The 18,903-nt window shown below is 41.1% G+C and overlaps 1 protein-coding gene across 1 annotated transcript in view; it reads left to right on the top strand.

Moving 5' to 3' along the window:
- The window catches only part of LOC104297844 (sodium channel protein type 5 subunit alpha), a 222,074-nt gene that overhangs the window by 64,255 nt on the left and 138,916 nt on the right, over nucleotides 1-18,903 (top strand). Inside the window, exon 8 of the mRNA XM_054171205.1 lies at nucleotides 5,273-5,503. Within this exon, the coding sequence (XP_054027180.1) occupies nucleotides 5,273-5,503 (231 nt within the window). The remainder of the gene's footprint in view (nucleotides 1-5,272; nucleotides 5,504-18,903) is intronic.

The raw sequence follows: 18,903 nt of genomic DNA, 5'->3' as shown, positions 1-18,903 counted from the left end.
CCTAAATCCTCAGAGTTCATTTGCCTGCCCTAAGGCTCAGTTTAGTATAGTTCAGACACAGCATGATATATATTGCCTGACTTGTCCTAGCAGTCCTTCAAAGCTGCTCATGATCTTCCTGTTCTAGCAGTTTGTTGCTTTCAGCATTGAAGATTTGCCCGGGGAGGACAGATTCAGATTCAGCAACACAAATATTATCCTTTATGGGCAAGTTGTGTGCTTCCTGTTCACTGGAGATCTGGGGCTCAATTTGGTTGCCATCAAGCCAGCACCTCCTGCTCCCCAGGACCATGGATCACATGCAGGTCCTGTCTCTGAATCCAGAAGCCCATCCAGACTCACACCCTTTTGGTGCATTGTCAGCACTTTATTTTTCACCCTCCAGCCGCAGTGTAGGTTGTCAGGTCAGTGCCTTACCCTCTATGGCAGCCCTTAGTATACCAGAGGGCCTTCATGGATCCCCTAAATTTTCCTTTATCAACACTGAACACACCTATTACTTTCTGTTTCCCAGTTGCCCATAATACCAAGACAAAACAAGCTTCATGCAGGAGCTGGATCTCTATTTATCCAGACTCATTAAAAGAAAAAAAAAGATTTTCATTTCTTCATATATCTCCTCTGTTCATGTGCTTAGAAAAAGGTAACATTTTCACAGTGGGAACCTAAAACCTTTAACTCTCAGTGATTTTATGTATTAATTAGCGTGTTGCACATTGCCATAGCAACTGGGTTTGTTCATCTTCCATCTAGATAGGAATCATGGTCAGCAGCAGAACAAACCACTGAAATCATTCATTTGTCTCCCATTACCAGTGTACCCAAGTCCCAGGTGTGCTCAGTGGGAATTCCTCCCATGACAATAGGGGATCTGAAATCACAGTTTATCTGCATGGGAATCACTGATGTTACAGATAGCTACTAACTGAGGTAACAGAGAACCCTGAAGTACATCCTCCTATGCCTGCCCATCAAAAGCTTGCAGATTGTAGGCCATCATCCTCATCATCACTAGGACTTTGTGAAGTGCCTGCATCCAGAGAAGCTCCACTGCTGTTTCTGGAGCAGATGTGTACAACACGGACACCTCACATGAAATGACACGATACCGGCAAAAGGTGACCTCATAGGAAATTGGGCCAAGGCACTTTGGGGCCTGATCCAGCTCTCTTTTAAGTTAGTGTGAGTCTAAAGGCTATAAATAGTGCTGTGAATGTTATCCAGTACTTTACTGATAGCCAGAACAGAACTCAGAGCACAAGAATTAAGACTGTGTAGAGGAGACTGACCCTTGTTCACTGCTTTAGTCTCACTGAAGTCCTCCTGCAAAGAGATAAAATGCTATTCTTCTGGTGGGCAAATCACTTAACTCAAGAAGTAACTCTCAAGAAGTAACTTTCCCTAAGGTGAAACCTATGTAACATGTTTGTGTTTGCCTGGAAGACAGGCCTGGCAGTCATGTTTCCATGAAAAGATGCTGACAGCCATTGAAGTTTGCCATGACAAAATGTGTTCAGCAAGAGTGAACTTCTCTCCCTACATGCACGTGACTCATGCAGACACAGGTATTGCCAGACAGAAGGCTAAGTGAGGACAAACATGGTGCAGGTCACACTCTTTTTTCCCCCCTTTTTTTTTTGACCCCCTCCTTTTTCTCCCTGTTCATTTCCAGACTGTGCATGAAAGTGTCTGATGTTCTGTAGGTGATTGCCAACATCTGGTATGGATGTCATACTGAATTATGCTAATATGTTCTCACATCTCATAGAAGGAATTGATGGTGCTGTGGGTTCTTGCCATTTCTCATTGTTTGGTGTTGCTTGCATATTTTTTTTTCCTTCTCGTTTCTGATTTGCATTTGACAACTGATTATTTGATAAACCTCTGAATGTGGTAATTTCTACCTCCATTAACAGGAATGTTTGGGCCAAATCCTTCTTGCTTTCTGCAGGTGTCAGGCTCCCTATACAGCCCTTATTCCACTGGTTTTGGATCTTGTGGTGTTTTTCATGTCATGCCAGCAGGATTTGGCCCAGAAGTGTGGAAAGAATGAAGTAATTCAGGAAAATCCTGTATCGATTACTCCATAGGGAGTAATCTGTAGAGCCATTGTCACTAACAGGGGTACTCAGCTTTGGATCAGATCCTCATTTTCTGCATGCTGCCTGGTTTGATGTTTGACTTGCAAGAAGTAAATAAATGCCTTTAATGCCCCATAAATAGTACCTTCTGTTAAGCTATATTGCAGTGCTGTCATTGGCACTATTTCAAAGGAGGATTATTTATCTGGAAGGTTTAACAGTGCTCTGAATTTGAATACATCCAGCATTGCTTTCACAAAATATGGGAGTCACTCAGAGCACCTGAAAGAGGTTCTGGGTATCCTTATTTCCCCTCAGGTCTTAAATTTATGAGACATAGAAAGTTTAAATGAATGGTGATTTAAACACTTTGCTTAGCAGTGAGTTGTGCCAAGCAACTTGATGGATGCTGCCTATTTTTCTGGGCAGTTAGACTGTAAATATACTACTCCCCAAATGGGTTTTGTGGAAAGTTTTAACAAAGGTCCAGGAGGCAGAGTGCAAGTTATTCTTAAATTATATTTAATTACAGCAATTGTATTACAAAAGTGTTCTTTCCTCAAACTGTTCAGAAGCCTATATGCTATTAAACAAGCAAAAACCAAAACAAAAACCCAAACCACCACCAACAACAAAAAAATAAAGTAAAGCAAAAAGCTTTCTCGTACAGCAATTATTTGATACCTGTGAGGAATGAAGTTGTAAAACTAATACATGATTGCTAGTCTATTTGAAAGCCCAATAAGTAAACTGAGAAAAGCCTGTTTCCTGAAACAACCTTGAAATTGAGAATAATGAGGCCTGAATTTGGAAACAGACAGTCTGTATGGGTGATTAGAATTTTGTAGGTCTTGTTTCCTAATATTATCCCTGTTCGCATCAGGACGCCCATCGTCCTTGCCCGTATGAGTAAGATTAATTAGTGTACTTAGATGATACAGATACAGGCTCCAAGCTTGTATTTGGATTACAAATAAATAAATATGCTCCTGGGATTTCACAGAGGTTACTGAAGTAGAAGAATTTGTAATTTGGCTTTTTTCCCCTTTCTCAAGAATTGGTTTGCATGTGGACCTCCCAAGTTTCACCAGCTTCAGTGAAGCGATGTCTTTGCATTCGAAGGACAGCTGATGATGAGAGCTGTTGAAAGCATTTCAGAATATGAGATTTAAGAAAGAAAAGAAATAAATCCTAGTGTATTTACATTTATATTTCTTTTTCCTCACCTCACTTCCTATTTAAGACCTGGCAGTCTTAAAGGTCTTACAGCTTAACACTGGATAAGGGTGAGATTCCAGGGAGTCCTCCAGAACTGGGCTACAGCTAAAGCTACTTCTAGTTCAGGTTCACCCAAGGCCAAGTTATCAGAAGAGCTACACTTATCTTTGTAGGCATCAAAATAGGTAACCACATCTACAGATGAACTCAGATGTTCAAAGGTGGCCTTTTTCTAGATAGCTGAATAGAACTGACCTCATTTGTAAAATCATTTTTCTGGTGAGGAGTGCAGATAGTGTCAAACCCCCAGCTTTTGCCTAACGTTTTTGCTGCAGTATTTCTTCCTTTATTTTTGAGTAGAACGTGGAGCTGTCTAGCTTCTCCCTCTTCACCGTGCCACAAATCAGCTATATAGAGTCAAGCAAAGAATTTAGTGGAGAAAAGGGTGGGGTGGGGGTCACTCACCACCAGGTGGGTCAGACCCTTTTGGTTAAATGGCCGCTTTATAAATGTTAGTATCATTCACAGATTAACCTAATGGCAGTACCCTATGCAGGAGTGGTATATTGTAGGCTGCTGGATACAGGGCCTGCTGGCCCTGCAGGCCATTCTAGCAGCTTATCCTCCTGTGAGAAACTCTGATTCCCCCTTATTTTAACTACAGAATGTTAAGCAAGACCAAAACCACATTTTGCTTTTGTATGTGTCCTCAAATACATTTTCATATTATTTTAAATTATACAGCAGTAGCTGAGCCTTTGTGGCTGCCAAACTCTTGGGGTAGAATTCCAGGGAACTGAGATTTAATGTGTATGATCATATTCAGTGAGAAAATCAATGTGCTTCTGCGTTTTGCCCAGGAGAATTCCTCCTGTTTCCTCTTTGCATTTTCTTTTTTTTCCCATTTAACAGTTTCTCTTACTGCTGTCATACTGGTGACAGTGATTATCAGAAGCACTGATTACTGCTTATTGGGTATTAGTTAAATACAAATAGGAAAGAAACACCAAAATTGCTAGCATTGTGCAGCTGATACTAACATTCAACCACTGCACAGAAGTTTAGAAGAGGGGTCTTTTCTGAAAAGAGTGGGGTTTGCCATATTCATGTGATATTCAATCAGCCTAAACAGTGCTAATCTCCAGGAACACTTTAAAAGCAGGTAATATCTTTGGAGAAATGTATATAATTATTTATATCTGTATATTTAAAGAATAATGAACTGAAGCTAGCCTTACAGGGTGAAATAACACAGAAGCTAATTTGTGTGACCCGAGCCTTTGCTGTTCATAATAAGCTGGTTTATCTGCATTGGCAGCACAGTATACAGTGACTGACTTGAGCCAAGTATTGCTGGGGCTTCAGGTTGTTTTACTCAAATAGTTTCCCCTCAGTTTATGTGGTTGCCCATATTATTTGGCTTATTTCTAATCCTAAATTCTTGTTGTTTTAAGCAAATGAATTGAAGCCAGAGGAATTATACAGCTGAGGACAGTGAGGTGGATTTGGCACTAAAATATGTAAAGTAATCAGGGAATAAATAACATTTCCATACCTCTTCATCTGTTTATGTGAGGGATAAAGTTATCAGAATCACCTGAGTGATTTAAAACTAATTCACGTTCTCAAAACTCAATGGGATTTAGGCTTAACAACCTTTACTTCACCTCCATGAAAATATTAAAGACATTCCATATTTTCTTTATCCATGATTTTTTTGTTTCTGTCTCACTGTTCCTCCATCAAGTTCTTTCCCCCCATTTTTAATTCAGTTTTTGTGTAAAAGCAGTAACAAGGCTTTTGTCCAGAAAACAGTATACCACACTAAACATTCATAATGATCACTTGTTTCAAACATGTAGTAGAAACCCTTCTGATACTCCTTATCCTGGAGATTTTCATCATCAGAAGCATCTCTCTATAGACATGTTTCAGCCTCTCAGTCTGTAAACTCTTGGCTTTTATCTCCCTAGGACTGAAGACCATTGTAGGGGCACTTATCCAGTCTGTTAAGAAACTTGCTGATGTGATGATCCTGACCGTTTTCTGCTTGAGTGTCTTTGCCCTCATAGGCCTCCAGCTCTTCATGGGCAACTTGCGACACAAGTGTGTCAGGGACTACACTAAGTTTAACTTCACTAATGGCACATTGTACTTGGATGGTAGGACGTGGAACACCTCAGAGGAATTTCTTAGTGATCCAGGTAAGCTCTTCTTTACCCTTTTTTTTGTGGGTTTGATTGTTGGGGGGCCTTTTTTTAATGATACTGAGCAAAATCTCTGTGTGAATCAGCAAATGCAGTGCTCCTTACTACATCATGATGTTGGATGTGGTTTTGAAAGGTGTAAGTGGCTTTTTCTGATCTAAATGGTCTGGGGACTGGTCCAAGGGCAGTCCCACCATTCCCTGCTGGTGGCTTCAGGCCTTTCTGCTCAGTTTCTCTCCCCACAGTCTTAGAAGTCCTGGGAACAATGGTGTTAGAACATTTTCATTCAAGCAATGAAAAGCTCAACATCGGTGTCATTAATGCATAGTGTGGATGATGCAGCACTAAGGAAGCACAATTCATGGAGCTCTGGCTACCTGAGGGCTGTCTTTGGGTCTGACCTCAACCACCAGGTTATGCGTCCTCTCAACGTCCCTGTACCAGAGCCTCTTGTCAGCTAAAAGGGGAAAAAGTGCCATGCCAGAGATAAAAAATCACACTGGAGCTATGCTGGCTGGTGATGAGACTGCTGACATGTTTTCCCACCCATGCTTTCAGTGCTTCCAGCTTGGAGATGAGTGCTCATGGAGCGAGCAAAGATATCTGTGCACCTGTGGTGGATTAAGGCACTTCACAACTCCTCCATCCGCAGATAACTGACAGCTATGTGAGGTGCAGCTCACTCTCTCTCTCATAGAGGCACTGAGAGATAAAATAGTGATGGCTGGAAGTATAAAGCCCTGCCATAAAGGTGAAGGGATGAAATGGAGCTGTCTGGCTCCAGAAGATAGTCTGGCTCTCTGTGAGCAGAGTAAATGTAAAGCTGGATAGTCTTTATGAAAATATAGTTAATGTCAGGGCCAGCTGCAGGATTGCTTTAAATGGGAGGAATTCTACAGCTGCTCCAGCATACCATGTGCAAGTTTATTTGTGTGGTCCTGGCACAGAAAGGAGGGAAGACCTTCCCATAAATCTGTTTAGTAAATCCAGCAATGGTTATTGCAGTAATGAAAATATATTGCTATCACTGGAGACTTGCAAAGGTAAACAACTTGGTGAGACAATGGATTAAAGTCAATTAAAGTTTGACCATAGAGTATTAACAGTAAATAATAATAATATCAATGAATCTTTTCATAGTGTCTGAAAATACAGACACATCATGTTATGGCTAAGGGCCAGCAGTGATGGTGGGTGGACAAAAATTCTTGAAATAGTTGATGTGTTGAGTTAGTGCAGCAGGCCACTGAAGAGCTAGAAGAAAAGTAGATTTAGAGGAAAAATATGCTGGCCTCTGAATAAGAATAATGAGTGTTCCTTGAAATGCTGGCGAAGATGGCTTAGCTATTAGGCTAGGGAGAACAATATTAAGTTGAATTTTCATTTAATGTTGACTAGTGCACTAAAGCAATTCAGAAATGGAAGGACTGGCTCATTCTGTAACTAGATGGGATAGTGGTTTATATTTCATTTTGCATAAGTATTACGGTCAAATGAAGTGACTGTTTAACAGAGTAGTACTGACCACAATTTAATAACAGTCCAAATCTCAAGTACTGCAGGGAATTGAACAATAGATACAGTTAGATTAAAGCGTAGGCAGGCCAAATTAGATAAAAAGAGGAATATATTAAGAACAGAGTAGTGTCAGTGTTTATTCTGAAGAAGAGCTGGAGAAGAAAATTGGCCAACATGTTGAGATAGTAGAGTTCACTCGAAAGGAGCGCAGACAATTACAAAAGCTCTTTGGAGACTTCAAACCAGTGTGGCTGAATCACTTAGTTTGGAGCAGGGGCAGTAATCTAAAACCAAAGCAGAAACCTGAAATACCATCAGAGATTCGTAACAATACTTTGTGGTTTTTTTTTAAAGGGATGTAAATAAAAGAGTGAAAAACACTAAAAAAACAAAACTGGAAAGTGACTTGTTAATTCTGTTCAGGTCATCAAAGCAGAGAATCAAAACAGTGATATGCCAATTCTGCACTTACTGGAGAAAAAAAAAAATTGCTTTGGATTCTTTGAGAGAGTGAGGATAGCATGGAGCCTTTGAAATGGCATCAGTCTCCTCTTGTGCCTTTGAACCATTTTTGCATGAATGGAAAAACAAAAAAAATCAGTGAAATCCTTTAGAAGGGTAAAACAGTGAAGAATGGCCTGGTGCTCCAGAGGAAATAACTGAGAGACTTAATCATGATTTGCAAAGAAAGATAAGAACTCGAGTTTGAGATAACTATGTGCCACAGGCACTCAGTACAGGAGATATTTTGGTGGTTTAGAAGGCCTGGGATAGCTTTAGCTTTGCTTTTTTTATTCAAAACTGACTTGACATTCAGGCTAAATTGTTTCCTTCTTCTTTAGCTCCTATCAACCCTCAGACATGAGACTTTTACTCATCTGTCTTCTCAGTCCTCTTGTCTTGATTTTACAGATGGGGGAAAAAAGTCAGTTTATAAACTTTGTTAGCATCATCATTGACTTAACCACAGTTGCATGCTAAGACTTGAATTTTGGCTGATCCTTGAGGAAATAACCACTGTGTCCCTATGGCTCAGGATCTCATTTCCCTTAGCTACAAACTCAAGACCCTCGTGTACTTTCATGCTTTACTGCTGTGGTCACCATGGCTGTCTTGGCTGATGGTGCAGTTGTAGATGCAGCAGAAAAATGAAATAAACTGGGGAGAAAGAAAAAAGAGAGAAAAAAAATTGAAAGTTTACATCCACAGCGTTATGAAAATTACGTGATCAATGGATCGACTTTGACGTTATTGGGTTGTCAGTTACCTTTAGGAGAGCTAAAGAAATAGTTAAGAGAGCTTAGAAATGCCAGCTGATTGAAGAGCTGCAAGCTTCATTCAAATACTTACAACAATTTCTAGGAAAACAGCTGCAAATAGCATGTTTGAAAAGCCTGTCTTTAGGTCATGGTATCTAAATTAAAGATGCATTTGATGAAGTCAAGCTTCATGAATGCGTGACTTAGAGTGGATTGAAGGCTCTATGATGTCAGGTATGTCACTGGCTTAGAGAAGGCGTAGCAGTGGACTGAGTGTAGTTGACTTCACATCTCTGGTGATTGTAGAATCTTTAATGTAATTTATGTATTCCATTACTAAAATGGATTATTGACTAGTCAGTAAGTAGGAAGGAGAAATCTGAGTTTAAATAGTGTGTTCTTTTGTAGAGCAGAGCTCAATGTGAGTGCTGAATGCATAAGAAAAAAAAACACTTAAGAAAAAAACCCCTTATAAATAAAGTAAAATGATTATAAAATCAATTTCAAAATGAGAGTCTCAACCACTAGTATTTTCTTTTTCTTTAAACTAAATACCCTGCTTGGGACACGCTGAAAGGTTCTTATTTTCAAAGCATTTTCTCTCAAAATCAGTATTTGGTAAGGTAAAATAAAACCCTGTAATTTCCTTTAGATAAATCTGTCCAAGCTATTGGAAAAAAACAACAAAACAAAACAACAAACCTATTTAAAAATTAAATAAAGGAATGTTTAAGCTTTATTAAGTTTTTACTGGGAGGAATCAACTGCTGTTTTTACAACATGAAAAAGGACTTTTCAGGTTGTTATTTTTTCCTTCCGGACTAGTTTCTGGCATTCATTTCATGGCAGTGATTTTTCTCATAATCTGAGGAGATGGTACCTGTGTAATTACCAAAGGTCTGGGGAAAAAAAGAAGAAGCTTTAATAGTAAATAAGTAAGTCCAAATAGAGATAAATGTAATATCTGTTTTGTCATCTCCAGTTAGACCTGAAAGACTTATGGTTCCTCCAGATTCTTTATTTAGAAAGATGTACAAAACATGTTAAGTTTTGGTCCTTATTTCAGGTACCTGGACCTTGTAGCTCACATTTACATCCAACAAAGGTACAGGGGTGATATGGAGAAGGAACTTTCTGAAGTGGCCTCTGGAGGAGCCTGCATCATTTTCTATCCCTTAAACATACTAAATACCCTAGAGAAATAGTCACATTAGTGCAGCCACATTAAATGCCTAAGATTGAGGAGCATCTGCAGAGATAGCCTTTGATTGCAGAGCAACTTGCTGAACATTGATATGATACATGGTCTTCTTGGGTACTTGAGGCTTTACAGGCTGGTGGGAAGCAACTGACCTTGTACATGCTGTGAATGCAATCAGAACCAGTCTGATTGCTCAGAGTTAAAAGAACAGGATTGGTTCAAACCCAGTGTGAACCAATACTAGAACTTTTCCAGCTCTTCCTCTGTGATGTCCTAGATGTAAGGCACTATTGAAATAAACGGGCATGGGTGTCTGTGTATATACAGAAATATATATTTGTGTATGTAGATGTGTGTGTTCATACCTCTCTTCTCTAGGCTTTGTGCCTGATTGATAGCTCTGCCTGACAAACTGCTTCATTTTTGCTTTCAGAACCACTGAAATGAAACTGCATGAACAGATACTCTGAAGCTGTATGAGAACTGTGTAGAAAATAATGATGTCCAAGTCAGATAATCAATGTAGCAAGTTTGGGGAGAGCTGAAGTGTTTGAGGTGTTGTCTGAGGTGGTAATAGAAGACAGTGAGTGTTTGATGAGTAATTATGGAGGTGGGAGGAAGGAGGGAAGCAATAAATCAGGTTGAGACTGGAATAGGTGTTTTATTATGTATGATTGTGTATGAACCAATGATTAAGACAAAGAACCTCTCTGAGCTTTCAGACTGTGCTTGTCAGCGTGGAATCTATTCACATTAGTCCACCGTTAACTGTAAATATTGTGGCTTTGTTCAGGTGCTGTGGATCTTTTGATAAATAGCTGCATAAATGCTCAAATCTTAACTCTCTGATGTGTTATTAACATGGGTATTGTAGCTGTGCACTTCAATGTCTTAAGCTAAATAGAAAGGCTCAGAAGAAGTGCATGGATCAGAAAAGCATAGCAATTAGTATTGTTGTATCCAGCCATTCAGGTGAATTCTTATTTATTTTTTTGTGGCTTTGTGGTGAAAGACTTAAGTTCTTACCTTGGAACAGTTTGTAAAACAAGAGGATTTGTCCTTGAGTAGATCTTTCTCTCTCATCACTTCATTGCTGCTCAGAGAAAGGAGAGATCTAGACCTGCCATGGAACATTCAAGCTGAACATTTTCAGAGTTTTCCTGCACTTCAAATTGTGAATAAACTACCAAACTAATATACCATGTGTCATGCTCAGTGACAAGCATTTGAAAGGACCTTTTTTGGGCCTTTTGGAGCCTATCCATAGACTTCTGTTTGCTCCAGGTTCAGTAATAATGTGCCTTGCAAAGTCTAGTGGGATCTTTTGCTTTCAGCTCTGAACACTCAGCCCGGGTGCATCATGAGCCCACCAGCAGAGAGTGACTTGCATTGCTTCTTTCCCTTATTGCACTGGTTTTAAGGAACAGGTAAAGAAATATTTTCTCCTGACACCTTTCATCAATGCTGAATTCACCCAGGTGAGGTGGAGATAAAATACGGGGATTTCAAGGCTCAGTCTGATGTTGGTGTACCTGCAGCAGCATCCGTGTGCAGCACAGAACAGCCTCACACATTCCAGAAGAAATTAGTAGAGCCTCAAGTATAGGTATTATTCTGAATTGTTATTAACTACTGTAACTGCAGATATCCCTATCTATATAAGCAACAGATCTCTCTTTGCAGGTTTTGGCCACAGAGGCAGCCTGCAGCTGTTCAAACACCAAGCGTAGTGACAAATATTTCCTTTATCTTTAGTCTTGATTATTTTTTTTTTCTTTCTTTTTTTCTCCCCTCCATTTTCTCAGGGCAAAAACCCCATTTGTTATCACATACTCTCACAGGGAGCACACAAACCTCCCTGTTCAAAAATAACAAGTAAAATGAGATTTGGATAGTCACTTCTTTTCTAAGATAAAAGCTCTCCATTTTTTCGCTTGCTCTTCTAATTAAACTCTTGTCGGTTGTTTTCATTACCCACTTCTCAGTACCCTCCAGTTCAGTAGTTGCTCTGTTGAAAGCATTGCTGTGGCCTGTCTTCTGGATCATAGAATTATGGCATCATTTAGACTAGAAAAGAGTTTAAAGTCATCAAATCCCACTGTAAACTCAGCACTGCCAAGTACACCACTGCGAAATGTCCTTAAGTGCCACATCTACACGTCCTTTAAATACCTCTAGGGATGGTGACTCAACTGCTTCCCTGGGCAGCCTGTTCCCAGGGCTTGACAACCCTTATGGTAAAGAAATTTTTCATCTGATATAAAACCTAAACCTCCTCTACCACAACTTGAGGCCATTTCCTTTCATCCTATCTGTTGTTACTTGGGAGAACAGGCTGATCCCTCCTTGCTACAGCCTCCTTATAGGTAGTTGTAGAGAAGGAAAAGGTCTCCCCTGAGCCTCATTTTCTGCAGACTAAACAACCCTAGTTCCCTCAGCTGCTCCTCATAAGACTTGTGCTTTAGACTTTTTACCAGCTTTGGTGCCCTTCTTTGGACATGCTCCAGCAATTCAGTTTAGTGAGGAGCCCAAAACTGAACCCATGATTGAAGGTTTGCCCTCATCAGTGGCAAGTAGTAAATGTGGTGCTTAGGGATATAGCTTAACCAAGGGCTTGTCAGTGTTAGGTTAATGATTGGACTCAATGATCTTGAAGGACTTTTCCAATCTAGGCAATTCTGTGCAGTACAGGGGAATGATCACTGCCCTACTCCTGCTGATCACGCTGTTGCTGATACAGGCCAGGCCCGGATGCTGTTTGCCTTCTTGACTACCTGGGAACATGCTAGCTCATATTCAGCCAGCTGTTTACTGACACCCCCAGGTCATTTTCCACTGGGCAGCTTTCCATCCACTCTGCCCCAAGCCTGTAGTGGTTGTTGTGACCAAAGTGCAGGACCCAGGCTTAGCCTTGTTGAACCTCATCCCTTTGGCCTCAGTCCATCAGTCCAGCCTGTTTAGATCTCTCTGTAGAACCTTCTTACTCTCAAGGAGATTAGCGTGTCTGTCCAACTTGATGTTGTCTGCCAACTTACTGAATGTGCCCCAGATCACCTTGTTCAAATAATTTCCAAAGATATTAAAGAGAACTGGATAAAGACATTAGGAAAATAAAAGGGTCAAAGAAGCCACTGGTTTATAGGTTGTTTCCTGTATATTATTCCATCCTGTTCCTCCTGCATATCAGTATTACACTTCTATTTGATCAGAGTTTCATGTTGCATAGAAGGGTTGGTGTGGTAGTTTTAGTTTAGGTTAAGAATCCCTAAAAAAATCCATCTGTTACCTGAACTGACACAGGGAATTTAGAACTTGACAATGATGTGGATGAGTGAGATCTTCTCCTCTGCTTTGTCACACGTTCTGAACACATAATATCTCACTTTGCGTTTCTCCTATCATTGTCTTTTTTATTTTCTTTTTTATTTTCAGTGGAATAGGGATTTCTGGTGTTCCACATTCAGCCCTGGGCTTGAACTTAATTTACCTGGAAAATGTTGTGTATAGTAGATTTTGTCACCTCTCTGGTCACCCTCTCCCTTGTAGTTAAAAATGTAATAAACTAGTGCAGATATGGCCCTCTGCTAGCCTCAAGAGATACTGCACATTGACTTTTCATCTTAACCTTTGTCTTCTGTATCTTAGTTTTTGATCCAATTAATTTGTTTTCTTTATCACAGTACAAGCAGGAGTGTTTTCTTCTCTATTTCTGGCATCTGTCTGTAGTCACAAAGGCATTCAACCCTTGTAGCAGCTTTTGATTTTAATTCTTTTGTGTGAAATGTATTTAAAAAAATACCCTCCACAAAAACACTACCTCTACAAAACTTTGGTGGAGCACACTTCAGCCCTTTGCTGCCTATTTATGTGAAGAGTACATCTAAACAAGTGGCACTAAATATGCTTTTAGTTACGTGCTAGGCAACCTACAGCCCTAAGAGCGGAGGTCTGCGTGACTGGTCAGACAGAGGCACGGCAGGAGGTAATCTGAAGATGTTTAAAAGCCAGCATGTGTATTTATTGCTAGGCATTGTCTCCTGTCTCATCTTCCTTGGGATGGTCATGGATTTGGCATAGTCCCCAAGCCAATTTGACCGCATCTATATTCTCTGCTCCCCTCTAGCAGCTCCAAATGCTCCTGATGTGTTTTTTCCTTCCCCTCCTGTTTTTCCTTCCCTTGGACCATGCAGACAGCACAAGCCAAGTACTGTGGATCTTCGATTCTTTCAGATCCTCTTCCTAGTGCATGGAAGCCATCTAGCTGAGGGCTAGATTGATATTTTTTTAGTGGCATTTTAGTCAAAGAAGGAAAAAGCTGTTCTATTAAAATTGGACACATTTTCTGTGCTCTGGTGACTGCTGAGCCCTGGCTGGGAAATTACTTCTTTGGCTTGTCTTGAGCATGGGTAGAAGCACTGATAGAAGCCTACCAGAGACACTCAAGCTTAAGGAGACCACTTTTCTCCCAGCACTTTGTTGTATGGTTTTCTATAACCTCCTCCCAGCCCTTCCATATATCCTGCAGGATAGCTCAGTCCCAGAATTCAGGGCTGTAGTTACCCTAAAGTCATAAATGAGTAACCAATGCTATATATAGCATTCTGGAAAAGAAGAGTTGCCCCCTTGCTCTCTGCCCCCCTCTACCCACCCACCATCCTCACAATTAACTCCTCGTGTTCCTTTTCTAACTGAAGTTTTGAAAATGTCCTTGCAGGTGGTTATAAGGTAAGGGGGAGGAGACAGCTGGGCCAGAGTGCCCAGGAGAAGAGGGAGGGAAGGACTGAAAGCAGGAAGGGAGAGGAAGGCACCTGAGAGCCTGTAAAACTCAGCAGAATGGCCAGCAGCAGCAAATGCCAGGGGTGCAGAGGAGAGCCAGATCCCCTGTCACAGGGTGAGCAGCAGGGTAGTAACTGATTATTGTAATTATTTGCAACCCCTTTTAGCAGGAAAGAACTAACTGGCAGTGCCATTTATTCCCAAGCATTCTTCCCTAATAATACCCTTAATACAGCCTGTTCCATCGCTTTTGTGAGGCATGTTTTTCATCTTCAAACTCAATTTCATTTATTAGAGGCTTCACCGTATGTGACACAGTGCACACAGCGAGTGCAGCAAGGATTCCTTTTAATTGTTATGTATTACCAGGAGGTACAGTGTGTTTGTGCCTGTGGGTGAAAGGGTGAGGAGGGGGGTGTTATCTATTTGGTTTCTGTGTCACGTACCACAACTGGAAGGTGATGGGGCTCTCTGAATCGCATTTTGAAGATGGAATTTGGGATGTTTGGTGGCTGTCAGTGCTTTGTGCCAGTCTCGGCGCAGGGGGAAGGCCTCCAACCAGCGAGCGCTCGTGTGGCTGCAATAAATAGTCTGAGATAACAGACACCTCTCTCAAGTTTTTGTTAGAAAGTCAGCCAGAGGACTCTTCTCTGGGCAGTGAATGATGATGTTTGAATGCTGCTCTTTATGCAAGAGTGATAATATATAGGGCCTTTTTTCAGACTGAAATGAATTTGTTGTATGACACGTTAAAATATCATTGCAGTTGAATCTTTGAAGGAGGAACAGAAGCTGGACTCAGGAGCTATGTTTTCTAAGATGCCTCCAACTTTTTTATTTTTCTGAACTGGAATCTTTTTTTCTCTCTTTGCACAGAAAAGAGGAGGATTTCTACCCTGCAGTTCTATGTACCCCACTGGCTTTCTGCTTAGTGGTGTGATGTATCATAGAATGATAGAATCAATAAGGTTGGAAAAGATGTCAAAGATCATCACCCAACACCTCATGACTAACTAAACCATGGCTCCAAGTGCCACGACCAATCCCCTCTTGAACACCTCCAGGGACGGTGACTTCACCACCTCCCTGGGCAGCACATTCCAATGGCCAATTACTCTTTCTGGGAAGAACTTTCTCCTCACCTCCAGCCTAAACCTCCCCTGGCACAGCTTGAGACTGTGTCTTCTTGTGCTGGTTGCCTGGGAGAAGAAAGCAACCCCCACCTGTCTACAACCTTCTTTCAGGTAGTGGTAGAGAGCACTAAGGTCTCCCCTGAGCCTCCTCTTCTCCAGGCTAAGCAACCCCAGCTCCCTCAGCCGCTCCTCACAGGGCTGTGCTCAAGGTCTCTCCCCAGCCTCATTGCCCTTCTCTGGACATGTTCAAGTGTCTCAATGTCCTTCTTAAATTGAGGGGCCCAGCACTGGACACAGGTGTGGTCTAACCAGTACTGGGCTGTGTCTAGTACAAGATCCCTTAACTGGTGGTGGGGAATAGCAGATATTACTCTACTCCACAGTCATGGAGTTTTGCTGTCTGGACTCTGTGCCAAATCTGAAGAGAACCATCAGTAGTCCATAACAAATAATAATGCAATATTTAACAGCCATGCTTAGTAATATTTATTATTAAACATTTTCTGAAAACAGTTAAGGGAATTCATGAGAGGAGTGTTTTTTCTTTGATGGTATGGGTGTGTTAATACTAGGGAAAATGTGACCCATAGTAGATGGAGATAAATCTCTACTATTTTCCAGCCAGGCATAAATACTAGTTGCAGGGAATTTATAATAGTGTGAGCTTCATCATACCCTGTGCATACCACAGGATGTGGGGTTAGGCCAAACTTTTCTGTTCCTGGCTCTTGAGCCACTTCGGCTGAAGCAGTTGCCATCACCTCACTGTCCTTTGCACATAGACAAACCTCTGCAAGAAGGTAACAAACTGCTTCTGAGCACTCACTTCACAGGATTATATTACTGAATTTGACACCTCTAAAACACAAGCTCTGGGAAGACAGCGCCTCTTTAGCGACAACAGAAACAATCTGACACAAGTAATACTATGTCAGGAGTATTGGAGATACAAGGTCTTAGTATGTATTTGTAAGGCTCAGGCACAAATGTGCATGTGTCTTGGAGAAGGTACCATCTGCTTATTGGAAACTAAACTTCTGTTGAATTTTCGACTGCTGAGTACTGACAATAAATGTTTCATATTATTGAAAAAGAGATGAGCTTATTTGGCAGCAGTGGAGTAAATAATGTGTGAGTGGCCAGAAAAAGGTAGGAAGCTTGTGTTGCTCAGGTAATTAAAAAAAAACTCTTTTCATATCATCAAAGAGTTGCCTTACACTGAAAATTCCTGTGGGCAAATTCCTAAAAGGCATTGTTTGCGCTGCAACAGTGACATCAACACTTTAGTGAAGCTGGTAGAGAAAGAAAACTTAGCATTTGCTTTGGACAGAATGGCAAGTTGAGTAAAGATCATGTACACGCAGACATGCCCACAAACATCATTGTTTCGTCTTGCTTTTACTTTAAAAACTGGAGGGGGAAAAAAAATCTAATGTGGAGATTTTCAGTTTCATTTTCCACTTTTGTTTTCCTGTTTTGTTTCCCCCTGGCATGCTGAAATTTTTCTGTGGAAAAAAAAACCCCACCAAATGACAAAACCAACCCAAATCTAATTTTAATCTTCCAAGACAATGAAAAGGTTGCTGTGCTTTCAGGTGGTGGTGATCACTTTGAGCAGTCTGTGCTTCAGAGAGAAAATCCTGCTGTCAAAGAAATGGGAGGTTTTCTGTCCTTTTCCCATTTGAGAGATAAATGATGGAAAGCTGAGGCCAGGAGATGATATGATGCTGAGGTGGTGTGTTTTTAAATGCAAGGGTAATGACTGTTTATTTCTTAAAGACCTCTGATTGCTCAGCACGCTTGATCAAAATCCAACCCGACTTGCTCTGAATGACAAATTGATTGTTTGCACATTTTTGATAATGCTGCCATTTGTCTCCTTGAGTATAACACTCTAATGAAGGGGCATTTAGCAGTGGGGAATCAGCAGTACAGCTCTTCCTCAGGCTGAGGTTTGGCATGGTAGCTGTGACACTCTGCTGTGCAGTTGCAGAGCCTGTGGTGAAGACACCCCCTCCCAGCTATATGTATGCACTGGGTCCTCAACCTGCTCTTCATGGCACTCTTTGTTACCTGCTGTGTTGCTGATTTTAGAATGCAGATGTGTAACTCAATAGCAGACAACAGGGTTTTGTCTTTTCCTGATTTTTTTTAATGTATTGTTTACACAGATAATCCTGTCTTCTGTTTTCATCTCTTGATTTGACTGACCGGAAGGTGTTGGTTTGCTCTCTAACCAGCATTGTGCTCCAGAGCTTCAATCATCCCTCAAAGAAAGCAATCAAGACACAGTGACAGATCTGTGGTTATCCTGGTCTTAGCATTTGCAGTATGAAAAGCTGCAATCCCCATGTCCTGATACCACTCCTTAAAAAGGTGCAGAACCTCTGCAATATGCCAGGGTTGTGCCATATTCCCTTTGTACCCCTGTGTCTGACAGGGTTTGTGTCCCTAACTCTATGTATCCAAAGTAAGATATATCTGTTCTGAGAACATCAGGAATCTTTCACCAGCAGAAGTGGAGGGTGAAAGTAGCTGGAAGTCATGGTGTCCTTTCTCTTCCTGTGGTGATGGATCGCAGATCCTTAACCATATTGAACACCTGGGTGTCACTGTCAGTCAAGAAGTTTCTATAGAAAGCCCACATGGAAGACAGAGTGGAAAAACATGCAGTTTGAGCAGGATATGTGCGCTGATAGCTTGCAAACACCATCATGTGCCCTCGTAACCATGAGCTCACGGGCAATAATTCCCTCTTGGCATGCAGCAGGGCAAGGCTTTTCCAGTGCTCACAGCTTATTGAGAAAGCCACAGCACATCTGTTTGGTGGCTTGAGCCACTGAGTATTCTTTGCATAGCCTGCCTGGATAAGCTGTCACTCGATTTTTAAAACATTTCACAGCAGAGGGTTAGCCTAGAATGGAGAACCTGTTCTGAGCATCATCTGTAGAGGCCCCTCTGCTCACAAACACGTGCTGCATAAGGTTACCACCATCACATCTTATGTCAACAAGGGATTGCATCCTCTTTATTGCAGCAAAGCACACCAGATTATCTACTCTCCATCAGTCAGCTGATGGCCTGTCTTTTGCATTTATTATGTTTCAAGTTCAGTGCTTTTATCTGTCCTTTCATGCCACCATTCAGGTTTTAGAGATGCTCCTTAGAGCATCTCCTTTTCTTCAGACTTGCTCCGGACGACTGATTTTGCTTAGTCTTTTGAGAAGAAGTTGGCCTCCTCTTCTGTTTCTCTGAATGTTCAACATTGTTGGCTGGAGATAGTGTGTACACAAAGGCTCTCATTAGCCTGGGAATGTTAATTTCCTTAAGCCTCATTGATAGTCAACCCAAGGAATGATCCAGAGCACTTAAATATAGCTTGCTCCTCTGACTCTCCCTTGAGAAGTGTCTGTCTCTTTCCATTGCCATTATAGATGACTACATTGATTAAATATTTGTCTTTATGAATACTTCCTTGTTTGTTTAATCTTTAACAGGACACATTTTTCT

Source organism: Dryobates pubescens, chromosome 21 (genome assembly GCF_014839835.1).
Source record: "Dryobates pubescens isolate bDryPub1 chromosome 21, bDryPub1.pri, whole genome shotgun sequence".
Classification (NCBI taxonomy): domain Eukaryota; kingdom Metazoa; phylum Chordata; class Aves; order Piciformes; family Picidae; genus Dryobates; species Dryobates pubescens.
The sequence above is the reverse complement of the archived record's forward strand: the minus strand, read 5'-3'. Positions and strand labels throughout refer to the sequence as shown.